Here is a 24,368-nt window from a genome sequence, read left to right on the forward strand (position 1 = left end):
TTTGGGAGACAGAGGCAAGCAGATCTCTGAGTTCAAGGCCAGCCTGGTCTGTAAACAAGTCCCAAGTCAGTCATAGCTGTTACACAGAGAAACCCTGGCTGTGCAGAGAAGAAATGAAGGGAGAGAGGAAGGGAAAAGGAAAGAAAAGAGCTTACTATAACTATGCCATGTTACATCAGAAGCAGCTTCATGCATTTCATGGTGTGTGAGTGTGTGAGTGCGTGAGTGCATGAGTGTGTGTGTGTGTGTGTGTGTGTGTGTGTGTGTGTTGCTGGGAGTTGAACCCTTGCATGAGCCAGGCAAGTAGTTTACCACTAAACTATATCCTCAGCCCTGTTTAATGTTTAATTTGATTACATCAAGGGACCATGGCAATTATCTATGCAACCTAGGTCAGTGTGAGTATACTCCATAATGCCCACACAACAAAGGTAACATTTTTTAGAATTGATGCCTGTCATTAATTCTCATGACCCATGACTGTAAGTTATTACTGACTGCCAAACACCACAGAAGTAATTTGAAAGAGAAAAAATTCAGAGCTACATGGGTATTTTATGCAACATTTTATAGTGGAACAGTCAAACAGTAGAGGAAAGCAGCTTAAGTGTATTATAGTTCAAATTAACACCCTAGATTCTGGAACCAAGTCATCCACATTTTCCCCACTTTCCTTTCCCTTTTCATCCATTTACTGTTCCTTTTCTTTACCAGGTCTCATTATATTACCCATTACTCCAGAGTTCAAGGGATCCTCCCACTTCAGTTTCCAAGTACTTGGGTTATGGAACTATGTCATCTTGCCAGAAAAGATCAAGCATAGTGTTTTTACCACGTCATAGCTATGCAACCTTGGGAAAAATATTTAAATACTCTGTGCCTCAGTTTCCCTGATTCTGAGGTATTAAAAACAACTGGATCTACTTCAAAGGAGTAGAAAGAAGGTCAAATGAGATAATACAGGCTGTTATAATAGGTTGGGATAGCTCAGTGGTAGAGCTACACTCAGCCACCATAAATGGTGTTTTTAATTACAATGAACATTCATAACATAAAGCCAAGTACTGAAATTTTCTAGAAGAATATTGTATACAACCTTTATATTTGAACTATGTAATTAGTAGGTGAAACAGGTAAGAAGCAAAAAACTATATGTACATTTACATTTAAAACACTTAGCATTATCAACATGCAAAAATCAAGTATCAATTGATCAAATTAGAAGAAACTTTCCTTTTGCATATCTGTATTTCTTTTTGATTCAATAAAAATAAATGAAAGGTTGTGGATTTATTCTGGGTTAAGAAAAATCAAGTTTGATCAAGGAAGACCACCTGAAAAATCTCCCGTAGGAACAGATGGCCCAGATGTCTGAGTTCTATATCCATAACAGCCTCAAGACTGCTGATTGAGATGATCAAGCCTCACACAATATTCCATTCAGGATTTAACCATAATTCAAAATTTTCTTTAGGTCCCTATAAGATTTTCAGTGCCCCCAATCAGCAGGAAATAGCCTAGAAAACTATGCCCACATTTCAAAAAAATGGATTATGGATGTTTTTCTTTGTTTAGAGTGTTGGTTACAAGTTGTATGGATAATGGTCAGGAAAAAAGCTAAACAAAGGATATTAGATTCAGAGTTCTCGTTTAATAAAAAAAAAAGAGGGGGGAAGTGCTGTGCAACAATGTTCTTTTATCCTGGGGCAACTAAACAGGAAGTAGAGGTGGGGTAATGAGAACAAGAGAATTCTGGGAAGAGGATTCTGAAGTCTGCAGTCGTGACCCAGACTCAGAGGAAGCAAGATGTGACTGCCTAGCAGAATAAGGTACCAAGCCACATGGCTAGCACAGACAAGAATAATGGGTTAAAGTACGATGTAAGAAAGAGTTGATAAGAAGAGCCTGAGATACTAGGCCAATTAGTTTATAATTGGAAAAAATGTTTTTAAGTTGATAATATATAATTGAATGAAGAATTTTTTAAGATTTATTTATTATGTATACAGTATTCTGTCTGCATGTATCCCTGAAGGTCAAAAGAGGGCACCAGATCTCATTACAGATGGTTGTGAGCTACCATGTAGTGGATGGAAATTGAACTAGGTGCTCTTAACTGTTGAATCACCTCTCCAGCCTCCATGAATGAAGAATTTTTAAGTGTTTTTGTATTATTCAAAGGAAAATTTCTTTTGTTCAAATGTAATAAACTCTTCCTTTCTGTTTTGAAATAGCAACTATTTTGACTTTAGTTATTTTTGAGCTAGTTAGGAAAATCATTTAATTTTTGTTTAAATTACCATTATTATTCAAGACACAAACTGAGCCAGGCATGGTAGAGTGCATGCCTTTAATCACAGCACTCAGAAGACAGGGAAAGGTGGGTCTCTGTGTTTTAGGCTAACATGAGCTCCAAAGTGAGATCCTGTTTCAAAACTGAAATCACACTAGCTGTGATGGCACAAACCTATGGTTCCAGCATCTGAGAGTCTGATGCATGACTGTCAACTTGAAAGCAGCTAAATAAATAAGTGAAATGATGAAAAGCTACAATAATTGTAATGTGGACACCATTAATGTAAATGACAAATATTTAAAGAATACTAAAATAATTCAAGTGAAAAGAAGGTAACATTTCTAGTCATGTCCAAGCTGCGATTTACATCCCTGGATAGCTATGAAGGTAGCCCAGCTCATCTGCAGATGGCAATGGTCAATCACAATGTCAAAGCTGGACACCCCTGACTTAAACCAATTATAAAGGTTAAAATTGGGAGACACAAAATATCAGCCAAGATGTGCAGAGATGGGACACTCCTCAGACAGTGAGAGTATAAACTATACAACCTTTCTACCAAATAACTCTGCAATAGCTATGAAAATAATAATGTATAAACTTTTGACCCTGCAATTCTACTTTAAGGCATTTATCCTAGACTCATAAGGATCACAAAAACACAATGTTGTTAGTTACAGTAATACATAACATCAAAAAAAGGAAAATAAAGAATACCCTGCATGCCAACTAATAAAGGATTACTGAACAAATTACACTTAAGGTGAATGCTCCAACCAGCAAAACAGATATTAAAGTTTACCATGGAGCTATATACCACTGGAGGCTGGATAATTGCTCTGAGTTCAAAGTTAGTCTGGAATTTAGAGTAGTCTCAAAAATTCAAATACTAAAAAATCAATTAAGTATATTCTTTTTTCAGTGCTCTTTAATCTTAAATTAACAAAACCGAGTGAATATTCACTTCAAGGTGGTCTTTTTTAAAGACTAAATCTAAAACTTAGAAATTTCATGTCATTTAGTAAATAGTAAGAGAAACCTAAACAACTTGAAGAGTATACTCTTTTTAGTGTTTTCTTTTCTTTTGAGGGTGTTAAGACAGAGTTTCACTGTGTAGATCTGGCTGTCCTGGAACTCATTCTGTAGATAATGGATAAGATCTGCTTGCCTCTGCTGATTAAAGGCTTGTGCCACCACTGCTTCACTATGTTTAGTGTTTTTTGTTTGTTGGTAGGATCTCACTGTGTGGCCCTATCTTAAGCTTGCTGTGTAGACTAGGTTGACCTTGTATTTCTTTTTTCTTTTTCAAGTTTTATTTATTCATTTTCTATATATGGTGCTCTATCTCATGTAAGTCTTTATGCCAAGAAGAAGGCATCAGATCCCACTACAAATGACTGTGAGTCACCATGTGGCTGCTGGGAATTAAACTAAGGACCTCTGGAAGAGCAGTCAGTGCTCTTAACCGCTGAGTCATCTCTTCAAACCCCTGGGCTTGTATTTCTAAGGATCCTCCTAATTCCACTTACAGAGCACTGGGATTATAGGCATAAACCACCAAGCTCAGATAATGTGCAATCTTTAACGAAGACCAACATACTTCACCTTCGGTTAAATGCCATGGGGCAAAGAATGGATGAATACGTATGCCTCTAGAGAAAATGGCTAAGCAGACAAAACAGACATTAACAAAACTATCAGACAATCTCAATCAATATCATAAAGAGAATTAAATCATTTTAAAATCTCATCAAAATAGACTCACCGAAAGGCAATTCAAATCTTGTATCAAGCAAAATTTTATGAGGAGTTGGGTTTTTAGTTCCACAGATCTCATCATCTTTCATTAACGTCTCTGCCTCCAGTGTAGACCACTCCCCAGGTCCTTCCTAGGAAACAAAGGCCTAAGATTAAACTTTAAACTTTGTTGGCTCCCTCTGTGGTTCAAGAACCAGGTGCTTTCTTATGAATTTTCTTCTTCAAGAGCTTCAGAGGACCACTCACATCCTGATAATAGGGGAGAAAAGCCATTACCACCACCCACTCTGTGACTCTGCTTTCCCTTCTGCTGAGATGGGGACTCCAGGGTCAGCTTTCACTGTGTGTTCAGCTCTGAAGTCCTGGTGAGGACAGACTTTCCAGAGTACCAAGCTTTAAAAGTAAGCATCAGTGTGAACCAATTCTCAGTCTCGTGCTTCTTAATGACTATGTCACTGAGCAATTGTCACTGAAAGACTTGAATAAAGCTGCTATGAAAATGAGCTGCTTCTCTGCCTAGAGGAGCAGACTTATCAGAACTCAAAGAAATATAGAAAATGAAGTCAATGCCTTCAATGTCCCCACTTCCAGTGAAAGCTTGTAGTACACAGTCAGGCTAACAGGAATAAAACAGCTTCTTTGCAAATTGTATTTACAGTGATATCTACGTCAAATCTGGGGTGGTGGACTGAGAGTTTGACCTAAATATGAATAGCAACAATACAAATACCTACCACCACATCTGGCAATTCCTTATATCCAAACTGGTCTAAAACCAGTTGCCTGGGGAGTAGCTCAGAGAAACAAAACCCCAAAATAGTATCCAGCCAGTTGGCTAAGGAGGTTTAATGGCATTCTTCCCAGGACAGTGTCTAAGATGAGGATTTCAGACCACACACACATTACTGAGACAAGACTATCTGATAGGATTAAGAGGTACTCAGTCACAGGACACAGGGAAGAGCAGCTTAAAGACAATTTCCTAACCCTCTGGTTGAGATCAGAAGTGGGGACAGCACATGCGCTCTAATTAGACAAGGATCAGGTATGCAAGGATAAATATCAGCTCAAGTGGAGCTAAGATGAAGGAAGGCAAAGGCTGCAACCATACTTCCAAACAGGCAACACACTGACTTACCTCATCTGACTGACGAATAGTCTTCAATGCGATCCACACAGTCCCCACCATTGTGTCCCATATCAGTCCTTTGTTCCACACCTCCACACTTAGGCCCAGGTCCAGACGACTGATCTCACTAATGGGCAAAAGAAAGCCCTTTGAGGAGAGCCAGGTGACATGGAAGAAAACACTATTATTCCCTACTTTGCTATCCTTGGACACTTTTCACTACTATCTATTTTAGGGAAAATCTAAGTATCCCTGAATGCTGCAAGTACACTTTCCATTTCAAGAAACCCATAACAGCTAGTTATCCGTAAAATAATGTTCTGGCTGGACAAGGTGGTATATGCCTGTAATTCCAGAGTTTAGGAAGCTGAGGCCAGAGAACTACAAGTTCAAAGCCAGTCAGTGCTACACAAACTCTAGAAGGGACAGGGCAGAGGATATAAAGAGAGGTGAGAGAGGAAAGGAGAAAATAAATTTATTTTTATATTTTATTGCTATTGTGTAAGACAGGGTTTTCAAAAATGCATGATTCAAGTTAAGATCTAGAGGCCTGCTATACAACATAACACCTATTATTAACAAAAAGTTACTATGAACTTAAGTATGTATGTATGTTCAATCTCCCATGCTGTATATGTAATAGGTCTAATTTTTATACAGTGATTATACCTTAGCAAAAGCAGAAAAGGAAAGAAGGGAAGGAGATAAGAAAGAAGGAAGGGACTAGATGATGGTGGCACACGTCTTTAACTCCTGCACTCAGAAAGCAGAGGCAAGAGGATCTTTGTTTGAGGATAGACTGGTCTACAGAGTGAGTTCCAGACAGCCAAGGCTACACACAGAGAAACTCAGTCTCAAAAAAATCCAAACAAACAAAAGAAAAACAAAGAAGGAAGGAGAAAATGATGGAGGGATGAAGCAAAAAGGAAGAAAAAGACCTTTGCAATATCCTCTGCCCTCTGGAGATGCTATCATGATCAGACCAATGCAGCAGCACATTAAACATGAGGTTAGGTGATTTGGGCATTCCTTTCAGGCCTGCCTATATTTCTATCCCTGTGCAGCAACTTTAAATGTTTTATTGTTAACATTATCACTGCCCTGACTTAAATTTATAGAATATATACAAGAAATTTTCAGGAAGAAAAGTCTTCTTTACAAGATTTATGAAACAGCACCCAGGGAGAAGAAAGGGGTTCTGAGAACACATGGATTGGGGGGGAGGGCTGGGCAATAGAGTGCTTTTCTAATATGTGAGGCCCTGGGTTCTATCTCAAGCAATGAAAAAGCATAAATAAAAGCAATGTCACATACAGTAGAACACTGACTTGGAGGGGCTATCACAAGCACAATCACACTGTTAGAGTAAAACAAAAAATACATATATTATTGTTAAGAATATTCTCAAGAAAGCTTTTGTTGAACACAAGGTGATTTGAAGAAAAAGGCAAGAAAGATAAGAAACAGTTGCTACCAATATAAAAAACAGACAGTCCAGAAAAGCATGAGCTACTCATCACAGGAAGTGCAAAGTATGTGCTTTAGAGAAAGCATGGCCTCTCTGTTGTCTTATAAAAAGTTTGGAGTTGGGGCTCAAGAGATGACTGCTCTTTCCAGAGCAGCCAGGTTCAATTCCTAACACCCACATGGCAGCTCACAACTGTCTGTAACTCCAGTTCCAGGGTACCTGACACCCTCACACAGACATACATGCAGGCAAAACAACAATGCACATAAAATAAAAATATATAAATAATTTTTAAAAAAATTTGGCGTGTGGAGTTTTAGTCACAGAAATCATACCAACTATGTTGCAAACATATAAGGTAAAGAAAATGTATTCCTTTTATAAATACAGTAGAGTACAGAGTATATTGTGAGTTCATTTACCTTTTCAATTAATATTTGCCAAGCACTTAAATGTAATTGATACTTTGGGGGAGGACACTTAACATCAAACCCAGTTTTCAACTCCAAAAACTCTTCCAAGGTATCTGGAGAAATGTCCAAAGCCACACTAGGTAATTAACCCAGTCACTAACTTAGGCTGTTCATGGTGGGGAAACTGGGCTTTCAGGATAATAAAAGTACACGCAACATCTGTAAATCTATCTGAAGTGTATTTCATTTATATCTAAAAGTGAAACATTTCTTGGGATACATAAATACAGTCCCAATGCAACTCCTAAATTGCATTTCAAGCTGCCAGATAAAAGAAATAGCCCATAGTCTTTAACAGCCTGACACGAACAGATAAAGAAAATCTATTCACAGATTTCTCTTCTATGAGGGGTCTCTTCTCTCATGTATGTGTATGCACAGAACATACAGCAAGAAGTCAGAACTCTATATATATCCCCAGATCCCAGAGGAAAATTATTTTCCTTGTTAATTAACACAACCAAGGGTATACAGGCACATGAGTATACAAGATTCAGAGTCAGGAACACTCACACCAATAAGTGAAGATGCCCTCTTTAAAAAATAAATCTGAGGGCTGGAGCATATAACTTGGTAGTAGAGTGCTTGCCTAGAATGCATAAGGCTCTAGGTTTGATCCTCAAATAATTATAAAAATGAATAATTATAAGAAATGACCAATCTAGTGCTGCCAATAAAACACAGACTATTAAATATAAATAACATGATCTGGGTATGATGAAGCATGCTTATTATTCTAGAACTTAGCGACTGAGGCAGAAGGGTTTCTGCAACTTAGAAGTCATTCTCCTTGTACTGAGTTCCAGAAAACCCTAGGCTACAATGTCTTAAAATACACAAACACATACATGCATAAGTGTGCATGCGTGCACACACACAGACACACAGACACATACACACACACGAAGCCAATCATGGGGTCTCACAAAAGCTAGAAGTTCAAGGTCATGCTCAGCAATGTACTGAACTTGAGGCTAACCTGAGCTATGTCAGCCTTTATTGCAAAACCACAAATAAACAAATAAAATAATAGTATAGTATAAAATATTGTGAGAAATACCAAAATCTATACCAATTAGTTACAAAATATAATGAGGAGAAAAAGGTTTAAAAAAACCCACAAAGAATGAAAATGCAGGCAGATGAGAATGGAGCTGCTAGCAACCAAAGGACACAATAGAAGGAATAAGGAATGAGAGAAAGAAAGAAAATAGCTAATAAGGTCTATGTGTAAAAGTGAAAAAAACAAAATTCACAAAACATCTCAATATAGGAAACAGACAAAAATTCACACAAATCACAGCAAGGTTGAAAGAAATTCTCTGGGCAATTGGAAAACAAACATGCACAAATACAGGGAGACCACAGAAGAGCAGAATTTTTCACACAGTGGGAAGAGTTCTAATGGAGGGATTGTTACAGGACTCAAGTCAGGAAAGAACAGGAAGGCTAGACTGGCATACCATACTATGGGTACAGTTACTAGGGGAAGAGGCTTGTATAAGCCATAGTAGTTGACCCTAGGTATTTCTTATGTAAAAAAGTACATGAGGCTTATCACCTTGTTCGTTAAAATAGGAGAAGTATAAGGAGAGAATCTTCATCTCCTAAGGCAGCTGCTTAGACTCTGGGTTGCTACACCATAAGGCGGCCACGTAATTGAACTGGGAGGTCACAAAAAATGTGCAAACAGTCAAAGTTCCCAAACACACGATGCCCAACCATTAACTCAACGTCCAAAGTGCAATGGACTGAACCTGAGCTGTTTCCAGCAGTGCTGGCCTGTGCTGCACCACTTGATGTCACTACAGCTCTGTACTGTGCGCGCCACTGCACCACACAATGCCAAAGAATGGTCCTGAAATAGCTTGCCTCCGATTCAAGACTACTGTTTGCTATGGACTGTACTCTTTTACTATACTATACATACAAAGATTTCTCTTACAGACTCATAATGGTTTAATTATGTCATCCTTCTGCATAGAAACATAAAAGTTTTATCTTTACACTGTATAATGCTAACATGTTTTACCTTGAGGATTGCTGTTTCCATCTCATTTGTATACAGCCTGCTTTCATCTCTAACTACAAAGAATTGTTTAAAAGTAAAATTTCTTTTATTTTCCTTTAAAACGATGGTAAACCCACAGAGACAGCTGATCCAAGCTAGTGGGTGCTCACGGACTGACAGCTGGGGAACCTTCATGGGACTGCACTAGACCCTCCAAATATAGGTGAACAGTTATGCGGTTTGATCTGTTGAGGGGAAGGGTGCCTGGCAATGGCACCAGGATTTATCCCAGGTGCATGAACTAGCTTTTTAGAGCCCATTCCCTATGGTGTCTTGATACAGGGGTGAGGGAGGAGACAGGGTGGTGGTGGGGACTTGGTCCTGTCTCAAGTTGGTATGCCAGACCTTGTTGACTCCCCAAGGAAGGCCTTACCACCTCTGAAGAGTGGTTGCAGGATGAGAAGGGGGAAGGTGTGAAGTGTGAAGTGGGGGGGGGGGGCAAGAGCAGGGGTGGGAGGAGAACTGGGTTGGTATGTATATTTTTAATAAAAGTAAATTTTTTTAATAAAAAAATTTGCAGGGGCTGGAGAGATGGCTCAGAGCTTAAGAGCAATTGCTGCTCTTCCAGAGGTACTGAGTTCAATTCCCAGCAATCACATGGTGGCTCACAACCATCTATGAGATCTGGTGCCCTCTTCTGGTGGGCAGGCATACATACAGACAGAACATTGTATACATAACAAATAAATAAATTTAAAAAAAAATTGTCAGGCGGTGATGGCATACACCTTTAATCCCAGCACTCAGGAGGCAGAGGCAGGCTGATCTCTGAGTTCGAGGCCATCCTGGTCTACAAGAGCTAGTTCCAGGACAGGCTCCAAAGCTACAAAGAAATCCTGTCTTGGAAAAAAATATTAATTTTTTTTTCAATTCTGAGAACTATACCTAAGCTACATCCCTAATCCAAAAGAAAAACTTTTGCGGGGGATATGAAGTGCTAGGGATGGAATCCAAGATATCCAACATGCTAAGCAAATACTTTATCAGCTGAGCCATATCCCCAGCCCTAAAAAGTTAAATTTATTTATTATTGTAAATGTCTGTTCCATATACCTATTTTATATACATACATACATATATATATATATAGTCAAATAATTATTTTATTTTTCAAGAGAAAATGTCAAGAGTAGAAACAGTTTGAGAACTGTGCTCTAAAGAAATTATTTAGGAGCTGGGAAGTGGTGGTGTATGCCTTTAATTCTAGCACTAGGAGACAGAGGCAGGCAGATCTGTATGAGTTCAAGGCCATCCTGGTCTACAAAGCAAGTTCCAGGACAGCCACGACTGTTATATAAAGAAACCATGTCTCAAAAGGCCAAAAGAAGGAAGAAATGAAGGAAGGAAGGAAAAGAAATTTAACATAAACACAGTCTCAAACACATATGACCACCTTAGCCTCTGAGAACCAAAGATAAAGTTACATTTGATATTATGCTAAGTGTACTACTGTACAGCATCTGAATTGACCAGTGAGAAGTCTGAGCAGGCAGTATCCACAACTCACTAAATTATTCATATTAATCATTCATCTCCAAGAATAAATTATAAATCAATGAGAGAAAAAAACTGTAATATATCTTGCCTACTACCACAAGCCTCACTTGCTCCAGTAACAGATTTAAAAAAAATCCATAGCACTGCTGGCACATTAATACATCACTGGCACACATAGACGCATTAACTGTTTTATCTGATATCCCTGACATGGAATGTACAGACAAACACTTAGGCATAGTGCTTACAACATGAAATCTTGTTCCCAGGAGGGCTGATCACCACGAACTGCTACAGTTGTGCTCTTCACATTCTGGACTTTCAGGGTCACATATGTGTTAAATTTATCTTTGAAAAATTGCAAAACAAAGATGTTAACAGTATTCAGAGTACTACCCAATTTCACAAATTTGTTAAATTAAGTTATATCAGAAGCTGGAGAAATAGTCAAAAACATTAGCTGCTCTTCAAGAGGAAGAGTTCCTGGCATTCTGACACCCTCTTCTTGCTTTCATAGGCACCAGACACACATGTGATGCACAGGCACATACAGACAAAATATCCACACACATAAAATTTTTAAAAGAGAGACAGAATTAAGTAATATCAAATAAAAGTATTAAATGTGCAATTAAAACTGAAGCTATATGTTATACAGTTCAAGGCACATCAGAACTACAAAAATGTATAAAACAATACACTTAACTTCAAATATATAACCTAAATTTTAAGACATGTATTTGAGGCAGATTAAGTGGTCATCATCCATAATCCCAGGAACAGCAGGAGGCAGAGGTGAGTCAGGAGTTTAAGCCTCAGCTAACAGCAAGTTCAAGGCCAGACTGACTATATGAAATTCTCTCTCAAAAAAAAATCCAACAAAAATAGAGGTAATCATAAACTACAGAAAGAGGTAGCAGTTGTTCCTTTGACGAGGAACACAAATTGAAGGGGAAACTGTCATGAAAGAACTGGACTTCAAGCCTGATCTATAGTTTACATGAAAATGAACATTATCATAAAGTCAAGAAAAGGAAATTCTGACAGGATAAACTGCATACAAGGGAGTAATCTAAAACTCAAACCTCAGAAGTCTGAATCCCTGCATATTTGTACTAAACAACTATGCAGTCCAGGCTGTCTTAAAATTCACTATGCTGACTTTGAACTCATGATTCTCCTGCCTCAGCCTACTGAGTAGTAGGATCACACGTGTGTACAATCACATGTGGCCTGAGGGTTTGCTTTTTATATAAGACAATCATTTCATAAAAGAAAAGAAAAGCTATCATGTAACTTATCAAACTGCCAAATACTGCTTAAAACAATTATCTAACAATACCTAATGTTAGATAATATGAGAAAATGGGTACTGGCATACACTATCAGAAAATAAACTGTCCAAGTATCCTTCAAAAGGTATGGGGATTTTTAGCCAGAAAAGAAAGAACTCACATTTCAAGCTAGCCTAGGCTACAAAGCAAGACTATCTCAAAAGCAGGAAAAAAAAGAACTGGGGAGATGGCTCAGTGGACAAAACACTTAAGCATGAGGACCTGAGTTCAGATCCCAGCACCTTGGGAAGGAGCAGTAGGTAACATGTCTACAACCCAGCTCTAGGGGGATAGAAATAGGTGGTCCTTGAGGGTTTGCTAATCAGATAGTCTAGCCAAAACAGCTAGATCCAGATATAGTGAGGGACCCTGTCTCAAAAAAAAAATATGGCAGAAGGTTGAGGGAGATAGCCAGTGTTGACCTCTGGCCTGGACACATGCAAGCACAAGTGTATGCACTTACACACATGCACTCACACATACAAAATAATGTAGCTTTGTAGCAAGATGGCAGGTTTATAATTGTACTGAAGGTAAGTGATAATAAAACCCAGCACATTTAACGGGACCCTCACCCATGTCCAGAAGTAGGAATGCAGTAAACCACGGAGCTCTAATTTGTTTTTTTTTAATTTATTTTCTTGTTTGAGATCAAAACCAGGGTCTCACAGGCTAGTCAAAACCTTAAGCACCCACCTATACTTCTAACCCCTGAACTACATTTTGTATCATAAGATATTATTAAATGAGCTGGAGGAAGAGCTAAGTGGTAGAGCATCTTCACAGAATGTGAGGTCCCAATTTAATCCTCAGTACTAGAAAACAAAATTTAAATTTTTTCTAGGCTGGGTGGTACACACCTATAATCCTAGCAGTTCGAAGCTAGAGATAGGAGGACCCCAGGGGCTTGCTGACAATCTAACCAAACCAACTGGGGAACTCCAGGTTCATCAAAGGAAAAAAAAAATTGACTCAACTAAAGTGGAAATAAAAGCAATTGAGGAAGAGATCCAAGGTCACATCTTTTCTTTTAGAAAAGAGGTCTCTCTGTGTAGTCCTAGCTGTCCTAGAACTAAATATGTAGACCAGGCTGGCCTTGAATTCAGATTCTCCTGCCTCTGCCTCAGAGAGCTGGGATTAAATGTATGTGCCACCACACCTGGCCAGTTAATTTTTTTAAAGCTAATATAATTTTTGATGTCAGTAAAATATTCCAGACAAGAATGGTGGCTCCTGTTTGCAATTACAACACTTCAGAGGCTAAGACAGAGTTACTGAAAAACAAAATCCATCCTAGGCCACAGAGTAATTTCCAGGTCAGCCCGGGCTACAGAGTGACACTCTGTTTTTGAAAGAAAATAATAAAGGAGGATTGACAAAGTACTTACCTAGGATATATAAGCCCCTGGGTTTGATTTTCCAGCACCAAAGACCTGGAATCACATCTATAATCCCAGCAGTGGGGAGAGGGTGGCAAGGTGATTAGAAGTTCAAAGTCACCCTTAACTATATAGAAACCTCAAGGCCACCCTGGGCTACATGAGAACTATCTCAAAAGAATTTTTAAAGTCAGAAAGATGACTTGGTAGGCAAGTATGTCTGCTACCAAGATTGGCAACCTGAATCCTGAATTTGATTCCTAGAACCCACATAGGCGAAGGTCCACACACATGCTGCGCCATGAGCATGCATGGGCATACACACAGAAAAAAAGAATATTAAATTAATAAAAATTAAAATTTTTACTGGGATATACTCTGAGGTAGAGGGTGTGCTTAATGCAAACAAAATACAGCAAAACAATTGCCAACACCAAAACATCATTTTTTTCTTTAAATTTTTTTTTAACTAAGAACCATATTCAGGGACTGGAGAAATGGCTCGGTGCTTAAGAGCACTGGCTGCTCTTTCAGAGGTCCCAAGTTTAATTCCTAGCAACTCACATGGTGGATCACAACCATCTATTATAGGATCTGATGCTCTCTTCTGGCATAAAGATCACTATTATACATAAATAAATCTTTGAAAAAAAAGAACCATTTTCAGTAATAACAAATATTTTAAAAATACATAGCTCTGAACCACTGACTATATTTTTAGACATTAGTATTAATATATTTACAAAACTGGACAGCCATAAATATACAATAACTTTCATTGTTTATAATATCAAGACATTAAAAATAAATAAATATTTATCCATAGGGACCTTGGGTACAATCTACAACAAAATCTACAAAGTACTTTAAAAGAAAATGTCTGGGGGCTGGAGAGATGGCTCGGAGGTTAAGAGCACTGGCTGCTCTTCCAGAGGTCCTGAATTCAATTCCCAGCAACCACATGGTGGCTCACAGTCATCTGTAATGAGCTCTAGTGTCCTCTTCTGGCGATCAGGTGTACATGCAGGGAGAACACTATAATAAATAAATATTTTTTAAAATGTCTGATATACACAAATGTGAAAGGATTTTCATGATGTATCACTGAGGAAACTAAACATGCTTCACACAGATAGTTGTGTGATCCATTTATATGTTGTACGATATTTTGTGTTCTGGCAAATAAAGCTTGCCTGGATATCAGAGGACAGAGCTAGCCACTAGTTAACCATAGAGGCCAGGCATTGGTGGCAAACACCTTTAATCCTAGCGCTTGGGAGGAAGAAGCAGGAAGATCAGGAGTTCCAAGTTACTCTGGGCTATGCAAGATTGAACCAATTTTTAAAAGAAATAGAGCCAGGCAATAGTGGCTCACACCTTTGATCCCAGCACTTGGGAGGTGGAGACAGGAATATAATGCGGGTAGAGATCTTGGGCCATTTAGTCTGAGGATTCGATTCGTAGAGACAAGATCTCCCCCATTCATTCTGAGATTTCGTCGAGATAAAAAGTCTCTAGTGGCTGGCTGCTCTGCTTCTCTGATCTTTCAGCTTTCACCACCCCTCCCCCCGATTTCTGATTCTGGGTGTATATTGTTAAGACTAATTAGGATCATGTTTCATTTATGTTTACAAGAATACATATAAAAAAAGATCTGGGAAGGTAAACAAAAAACTTCTAAATAATTGCTTTAGAGGAGTATAATTGGGTTGGAAAGAGAGAAAAGGGTACACTTTTCACTGATAGACACAAGTAAAACAAGAAAAATACAGGAAAACAAAGTTAAATGCTTTACAGCAATGAATTAATAATTTCATAAATTAACTTAGTGAATTGGTTTAACCAATGAATTTAAGTAGTAAACTAAATGAAATCATTGTTGTTTTCTGAGACAAGGTCTCATTATATAGCCTAGGCTGACCTGGACATGCAATCCTCCTGCACCAGCCTCCCAAGTACAGGATTACAGAAGCAGCATTATGTCCAGTTTATAATTAATGATTCTTTTTTAAGATTGCTTTTGAGATGGCTCAGCAGGGAGAGGTGCCTGATATGAAACCTAAACAACCTGACTGCATTCTCTGGAAAATACATGGTAGAAGCATAAAATGGAATCCACAAAGATGTACTCAGGTCATCAGACTTTCACAGGAAGGGCTTCGTTCCTGAGACATCCTGCTCGCCTATGGTTTTGGCTTTGTGTTTTTTAAGATTGCTCTAAAGGAGACTGTGATGTTAAAGTTGGGAGCGTCACCCCAGTCCCACCCCTCCCCATTCCATTCCAGCCCCCTAGCCTGGGAGTTGCCTTGGTCTGAACCGCAAATCCCAGCATGTCAGGTCTTGACCCCTCCCCGGGGGAGGGCCAGGACCGCTCCCACAGGGTATTTAAGTGGGGTGCCCAAGGAGGAATACATAGTCCGGGGCCTTTTATATTTTCCCCGGTTTTCTGTCTCCCCTGCCATGCTCTCGGCCACCAGAGAGTGCTGCATTTATTAAAACACGGGCATTTTAATTTGGTTTAATTTGGCCTGATTGGATTTCTGTGCATGGGGGAGAGGATTTTTCTTAACACAGACAGAGATGGTTCAGTAGTTAAGAGCACTAGCTGCTCTTACAGAACACCTGGGTTCAAATCCCAGTTCCCACATGGCAGTTTATCACCCCATAATTCTAGTTCCAGGGGATATGACACCCTTTTCTAGCCTCCTTGGGGTCCTGCATACACACACACACACACACACACACACAGAGAGAGAGAGAGAGAGAGAGAGAGAGAGAGAGAGAGAGAGAGAGAGAAGAGAAGAGAGAGCACTTTAAATCACAACAAGCATGAAAGGAAACAATAATGGAGGGGTGGACTTACCTGGTGAACCCTGGAATTTGGCTCTTTTAACTGAAAGAAAACAAAAGAGGCAGAATTAGGAAGTTAAGTCTAATAATTGGGAAAAGAAGCTGAACGACCTTCTCAAATGCATTCAGCCCAACCTCATACCCAAATGAAAAAAACCTACATTTCCACCTCCTGACGAGGTGGTATAGAAATCCAAATGGTAGGGGACCAGTTTTATGCTAGATGTCTTTGTAAAGTTTAAGTTATAGGTCTAAAGAGATGCCTCAATGGTTAAGAGCACTGGCTGTTCTTCCAGAGGTCCTGAGTTCAATTCCCAGCAATAGTGGATCACTACCATCTATAGTGGGATCTGATGTCCTCTTCTGGCATAAAGTCGATAGAGCTGTCATATACATAAGAGAGGGCAGAGAGAGGGATTTAGTGAGGGAGAGGGAGGGATTTAGTGAGGGAGGGGGGAGAGAGAATACATTTCAGCTGGGCTTGTTAGTGCTTGCTTGTAATCCTAGCACTTAAAAAGTAGAGGTATTTCAAAGCATGGGCACAGGAAATCACTGTAACACTAGTAGCACAGACACTGAGAGCAACAATAAAGAAACGGGACCTCCTGAAACTGAGAAGCTTCTGTAAAGCAAAGGACACAGTCAATAAGACAAAAAGGCAGCCTACTGAATGGGAAAAGATCTTCACCAACCCTACATCAGACAGAGGACTGATCTCCAAAATATATAAAGAACTCAAGAAATTAGACACCAAAATTCCAAGTAACCCAATTAAAAATGGAGTACAGATCTAAACAGAGAATTCTCAACAGAAGAATCTCAAATGGCTGAAAGACACTTAAGGAAATGCTCAACATCCTTAGCCATCAGGGAAATGCAAATCAAAATGACTCTGAGATACCATCTTACACCTGTTAGAATGGCTAAGATCAAAAACACAAATGATAGCATATGCTGGAGAGGATGCAGAGTAAGGGAAACACTTCTCCATTACTCGTGAAAATGCAAATTTGTACAACCACTCTGGAAATCAGTGTGGCGGTTTCTCAGAAAATTGGGTCAACCTACCTCAGGACCAAACAATACTACTCTTGGACATATATCCAGGATGTTCAACCATACTGTAAGGACTTTTGTTCAACTATGTTCATAGCAGCATTATTTGGAATAGCCAGAACCTGGAAACAAACTAGATGCCCCTCAGCCAAAGACTGGATAAAGAAAATGTGGTACATTTACACAATGGAGAGTACTACTCAACAGTAAAAAACAATGACATCTTGAAATTTGCATGAAAAAGAATGGAACAAAAAAAAACTATACTGAGTGAGGTAACCTAGACCCTGAAAGACGAACATGGTATGTACATGACCCCAGAGAAACTAAGTAACAAGGAGAACCCTAAGAGAAACATACATATATTCCCCTGGAAAGGGGAAAGAGACAAGATCTCCTGAGAAAATTGGGAGCATGAGGGTGGGGGGAGAAAGGAAGACAGAAGGGAAGAAGAAGGGGAGAAGGAGAAGATAACTTGAGGAAATAGGGTGGTCGAGATTGGGGAAGGACAAAGACAGAGAGCAATGAAATAGATATCTTGCTTGAAGGAGTCATTATGGAGCTAATAAGAAACCTGTGACTAGAGAAATTCCCAGGAATCCACAAGAATGACCCCAGCTAAGACCCTAAGCAATAGTGGAGAGGGTGCCTGAACTGGTCTTGCCCTGTAGTGAGATTGATGACTATCTTAAATGTCACCGTAGAAGCTTCATCCAGCAACTGATGGAAGTAGATGCAGAGACCCACAGCAGAGCACTGGGCTGATAAGCTCCCAAAGTCCAGTTGAAGAGTGGGAGTAGTGAGAATACGAGCAAAGAGGTCAAGGCCATGATGGGGACACCTACTGAATCAGCTTACCTGAGCTAATGAAAGCCTATCAACTCTGATCTGACACTTAGGGAACCAGCATAAGACCAAACTAGGTCCACTGAATGTGTTGGGTGACAGTTGTGTGACTGGGGCAGACTGTGGGGCCACTGGCAAGTGAGACCAGGATTTATCCCTACTGCTTGTTCTGACTTTTTGGAACCCATTTTCTCTGGAGGGATACCTTGCTAAGCCTAGATATAGTGGGGAGGGCCTTCATCCTGCCTCAAAGCAATGTGCTAGACTACTTTGTTGACTCCCCATGGCAAGCCTTATCCTCTCTGAGGAGTGGATGAGGGGTGGAATGAGGGAGAGGTAGAGATAGTGGGAGGAGAGGAAGGAGTGGGAACTGGATTTGGCATGTAAAATGAGAAAAGATAGTTTCTTTTTAAATAAATTTTAAAAAAAAAAAAGCAGAGGCAGGAAGAACAGAAGTTCGAAGTTAGCCTCAGCTACACGAGTCTCTCATAAAACTCAAACAGGACTCAAGAGACAGCTGAGTGAATAGGTGCTTATTTCCATGTCTGACCACTTGAGTTTGATTCCCAGGACCCATAATGGTAAAAGAGAACACCAAGTCCCCAAAACTGGTCCCTAATCTCCACATGCACACTTTGACATGCACATACACACATACTAAATACATAAAAATAAAGTTTTTTAAAAGTTTGATAAAAGTCAGACAGTAGTGGCGCACACCTTTAATCCTAGCAGCACTGGTAGGCAAAGGCAGGAATATCTTTGAAATCTAGGCTAGCCTGGTCTACAGAGTGGGGGCTACACAAAGAAAACGTGTCTCAAAAAACAAAAACAAAAAAAAAACTGCTTAATAAAATTAATCTATTTTAATATTTATCATTGTCCTATCAATACCTATGAAAATTAAATAAAATTAGCATAAATGAAAACTACAAACAAAATTTAAAACATAGTTAAAATTTTTAAAAATTAGCTGGTTGGGCTGGTCAATGCCTATAATCCCATCGCTTGGTAGGAAGAGACAAAGATCTATGCAAGTTGGAGGTCATATAATGACTTCTAAATACTAGAAGAGCTACTTAGTAAAATCCTGTTTCAAAAATGGGGCTAAAGAGATGGCTCATCAAATAAGATCATTTGTTGCTATTGAAGAAGACTTGGATTCAGTTCCCAGCCCCCACATGGTGGCTCACAACCTTGTGTAACTCCGTTCCAGGAGATCCCACATCCTCTCCTGGTCTCCTTGGGCACCAAGGATACACATGGTGCACACACATACATGAAAGCAGAACACTTGTACACATAAAATTAAAAAATAAAAAAACTCCTTTCTTAAAAAGAAAGGGAGAGAATTAAAATAACATTACATGGAATGGAAATTATCTCATTATAATAAATAGTTACGGTAGATTACATATAATAATTCATCCCTGAAAACTAACACTACAGCTTTTAAGGCAGGAGACTGTGAAGAGAGAGATCAGACAAAGCAGGGAAATGGACCCAACAATGTATATGCTGTAATCCTGGCACTTGGGAAGATAAGATAGAAGGCCCACAATGTCAAATCCTAAATTATGTAAAACCTTGTCTCATAAGTTTAAAAAAAATATAAAATGCTGGGCTCAGTGGTACACACCTTTGATCCCAGCACTGGAGAGGTAGAGGCAATCAGATATCTGAGTTCTAGGCCAGTCAGGGTCACACAATGAGATTATGTCCACTCAGATGTGAGGCTATCACCATTTTAGTTTTTTGGGTTGTTGGTTTTTTTGGGTTTTGGTTTTTGTTTTTCAAGACAGGATCTTACTATGTAGCCCTGGTTGTCCTAGAACTCACTACGTAGACCAGTCTGGTCTTGAATTCAGAGATCCACCTGCCTCTGCCTCCTGGGAGCTGAGATTAAAGGTGTGCCACTCCATCTGACTCAAAGTTTTAGATTTTAAATTCTAATATTAGATCTAGATGGGACAGCACATGCTTTAATCCCAGCATTTGGGAGGTGAGGGCAGTAAGAGCAAGAGTTTAAGGACAGTCTTTGAGTTAAATAATGAGTTTCAGGTCAACCTACACTATAAGACCTATACTATTTTGTTTTCAAAAAACAAAATCTTTATGCTGTTGATGTGTAAAAATAGGTCCATATTACTTTCAACATAAGATTTTCATTGTTGTTTTTCTTGTGGTTTTCTGGCTTTGTTTTTCCATTTGTTGTTGTGGTTGTTATTATTTTGGGGGTAGGTTAAGATAGATCTCACTATGGAGTCCTGGTTGGTGTGGAACTTGCTCTACAAACTAGGCTGGTCTTGATTTCATAGAAATCTGCCTGCCTCTACCTCCCAAATGCTGGGACTAAAGTCATGCACCACCAGGTCTGGCTTCAACATTTTTTTAAAAGCTTTATTTATTTATTATGTATGCAGTGTTCTGTCTGCATGTATACCTGCAGGCCAAAAGAGGGCATCAGATCTCATTACAGATGGTTGTAAGCCACCATGTAGTTGCTAGGACTTGAATTCGGGATCTCTGGAACACTGGTCAATGCTCTTAACCTTTAAGTCAACCCTCCAGGCCCTGGTGTCAACATTTTTAAAACAATGAGTAAACTGGGCATGGTGGTGAAGGGCTCTAATCCCAGTACTTGAGAGATGGAGGCAATAAAATCAGAAGTTAAAGATCATCCTCAACTACATAGCAAATGTGACTCTAACCTTGGCAAAATAAGACTGTCTCAAAAACTAACAAACAAAAATCCATTAAATATATTATAGTTAAATAAGAATACAGTCAGAGTCAAGCATGGTAGCACATACTGGTAATTCCTGCAGCTGAGAGATAGAGGCAGGAGGACCAAGAGTTCAAAGGCAGCCTCAGGTACACTGCAAATTCAAGACTAGACCTTGCTTCAAAACTAAACAAATAAATGAATAGATAGATAAAGTAGAATGTATAGATAGACAAAATAAAGTATATGTCTCAACCTCAATGCTACCAAACAACATACTAAACAAATTTACTATCTATGAAGCCAATTTAAAATTAAAATTGTTTTCAAAATCAAAGCTACTAAGGACTCTAACACAAAAATCCCTCGTTGATGCTATGAATATGTTTTACCATTGGTTAATAAAGAAGCTGCTTCAGCCTATAGCAGGGCAGAATATAGCCAGGTTGGAAGTGATACAGAGAGAGAGAGAAAGGCAGAGTCATGAAGATGCCATGTAGCTGCTGAAGGAGACAGACACCAGATCCTTACCAGTAAGTCACAGCCTCATGCCAATACACAGATTAATAGAAATGGGTTAATTTAAGCTGTAAGAGTTACTTAATAAGAAGCCTGAGCTAATAGGTCAAGCAGTGTTGCAATTAGTGTAGTTTCTGTGTGATTATTCAGGTCTGAGCAGTTGGGAAACAAGCGAGCTGCCTCTGTTTACACCACTACTGTTTATTTTTTTAAAAAAAAAGCAGAAATGATGGGAAAATAACAATCAGTAATGAACACTGAGGTTCTTAAATGCTACAGCTGATATAAAAACCCTGAAGTCAGCTAAAGACAGATCCAGACAGAGCCCATTTCCCTAGGCTCCTCACAAATAAAGGCAAGAGAGAGAGAGAGAGAGAGAGAGAGAGAGAGAGAGAGAGAGAGAGAGAGAGACTATGTGCCTATAATTCAAAAAAGAAATCTAACTTTGGCACCTGTGTTTCTCTAATCTTACTATAGGCCCAAATCTACTACAGGTACTCTTAAGATTATAGGAGATAATCCTATTCACTCTGACTCACAAGCAGTGACCTAGTTCTCTAGGCACATGGACACTAACCTGCCTGATCAAGCCTGACCTCTCAGGAAACAATTTCCAAAGCCATATGGAATTTGGTCTCTTGTTTGTTACCCTCCTGCTTCAGAACTCAGCATTAAAGTCTAAAGTGCAGTAACTACCATTTTCTTTCTATTTGAAAGGTAACATCGTTTATTTTTTTAATATTTATTTATTTATTTATTATGTATACAGTGTTCTGTCTGCATGTATGCCTGCAGGCCAGAAGAGGGCACCAGATCTCATTATAGATGGTTGTGAGCCACCATGTGGTTGCTGGGTATTGAACTCAGGACCTCTGGAAGAGCAGTCAGTGCTCTTAACCTCTGAGCCATCTCTCCAGCCCCGGTAACATCGTTTAAAACAGAAATTACATGTATTCCTACTGCCTTATTATCAATCTCTGGTGAACATCAAACACTTATAATGATCAATTTGCATAGTATGTTTTATTGACTTTCATATCTGTCAAATATTTTAATATAAAAGACACATTACAACACTTGTCAACCAACTGGCCACAGGGACTGACAAAACCATGAAGACTGGTTGGCATGACGTCCTTTTCCCTATTACCTATTAAAACTGAATACTTAGGGCTGAAAAGATGGTTCAGTCAGTAAACTGCTTGTCATGCAAGCCTGAGCACCTGAATTTGATCCCTATCATCAGAAAAAGAGAGAGAGAGAGAGAGAGAGAGAGAGAGAGAGAGAGAGAGAGAGAGAGAGAGAGCTGGTTCAGCAGCTAAGAGATCATACTACTCTTACAGAATAAGGGGATCTTACAGGATCTGAGTTCAGTCCCTAGCACCCGTGGTCAGGAGGCTGCAGCTTCCAGGAGATTCAGTGACCTTTTCTTGGCCCCCAGACACTCACACATAGGCAAACAAATACAAATACACATAATTAAATAAACAAATCTAAACCAAAAAAGCTGGGCAATCCCAGCCCTGAGAAGGCAGAGACAGGCAGATCAGTTGGATTCACTGACCAGAATACCTACCCAAATCGACCAGTCCCAAGTCCCAGTGAATCCTGGTAAATAGCAAAAATAAGAGAGTATGTGCTATCACTAAAAATCAAAGTAGATTGCTCTCAGGAAATAACACTAGTCAAGAGTGATGGTGCACGCCTTTAATCCCAGTACTTTGGAGGCTAAGGAAAGTGGATCTCTGAGTTAAAGGCCAGCCTGGTCTGCATGGTGAGTTCCAGGGCAGTCAGGGCTATGTAACAAAGATGCTCTGAAGAGGGAGGAGGGAGAGGGAGGGAGAAGGGAGGAAGGAGAAAAAGAAATGAAGAAAAGAAGGAAACAACACCAGAAGTTAGTCTCTGCCCTACACACGCGCGTGCACACACACACATGCACACACATGAAAGATAAAACCTGAATATTCAAAATGAAAGAAAATAAAATATTGAAAAAAATAGTTCTTCTCTTACAGAATAGCAAATACATTTTCCATGTTTACTCAATCTTTACAACTTTTTCTTAATGTGTATGGTGGGTGTTTTGTTTGTATATGTATCTGTGTGCCACATGCCTACTTGGTGCCAGCCTGGCTGTCAGACCCCCTGGAATTGATATTACAGACAGTTGTGAGCTACCACCTGGGTGCTGGGTGCTGGGAACTGAACACAGGTCCTCTTGGAAAAACAGAAGAGCTCATTTGGTGTGAGACCATGGTCTGTATTCTGGCAATTATATTTTAAATAAATGCTGATTGGCCCATAGCCAGGCAGTAAGTATAGATGGAACAACCAGACAGGAAGTAGAGGCGGGTCAATGAGAACAGAATTCTGGGAAGGAGGGAGCCCATTCCTCTACAGTCTTTGCCCAGCCAAACAAAAAACAAGATGTGACTGCTTTGCTGAAAAAGGTACTGAGCCACATGGCTAACACAGATAAGAATAATGGGCTAATATAAGTTGTAAGAGTTAATAAGAAGTCTGAGATAGTGGGCCAACCAGTTTATAACTAATGTAGACCTCTGTGGATTTCTTTGGGGCTTAACGACTGCGGGAACCAGGCAGGACAAAGATACACAGAAACTCCGACAACACTCATTATTTACAACTGTCTCTTCTGTTTTTTAACAGAGACCAGCTATGTACGTTCAGGCCGGCTTTGAACTTAATGTGTACCCCACTCAGCCTCTTTAGTGCTGCAATTACAGGGATTTACTACTCCATCTGGCCTACAACTGTCACTTTTAATGGTTCTAAAAATACCCTGTTTTAAATAGTGTAGTATATATTCAGGTTGTACAATTGAACCCACAAGTTTCCTAGGCTAAACATATGCTCTACCATTGACTCTAAGTCTCCCAGTTCACTTTAGGCCTTGTTTTTAAAAGTTATCATAAGGGTTGAAGAGATGGATCAGTGGTTAAGAAC

General features: G+C 39.4%; 1 protein-coding gene across 3 annotated transcripts in view; it reads right to left on the minus strand.

Moving 5' to 3' along the window:
• Unc13b (unc-13 homolog B) overlaps window positions 1-24,368 on the minus strand; it is a 204,638-nt gene that overhangs the window by 145,478 nt on the left and 34,792 nt on the right. For all 3 annotated transcript variants that reach the window (XM_048419904.3, XM_048419901.3, XM_048419903.3), the window contains exons 2-5: window positions 16,269-16,298; window positions 10,941-11,040; window positions 5,193-5,310; window positions 4,062-4,185 (exon numbers count right to left, since the gene is read on the minus strand). In XM_048419904.3, the coding sequence (XP_048275861.1) occupies window positions 4,062-4,185; window positions 5,193-5,310; window positions 10,941-11,040; window positions 16,269-16,298 (372 nt within the window). The remainder of the gene's footprint in view (window positions 1-4,061; window positions 4,186-5,192; window positions 5,311-10,940; window positions 11,041-16,268; window positions 16,299-24,368) is intronic.

The sequence above is a fragment of the Myodes glareolus genome, chromosome 16 (genome assembly GCF_982192425.1).
Source record: "Myodes glareolus chromosome 16, mMyoGla1.1, whole genome shotgun sequence".
Classification (NCBI taxonomy): Eukaryota; Metazoa; Chordata; class Mammalia; order Rodentia; family Cricetidae; genus Myodes; species Myodes glareolus.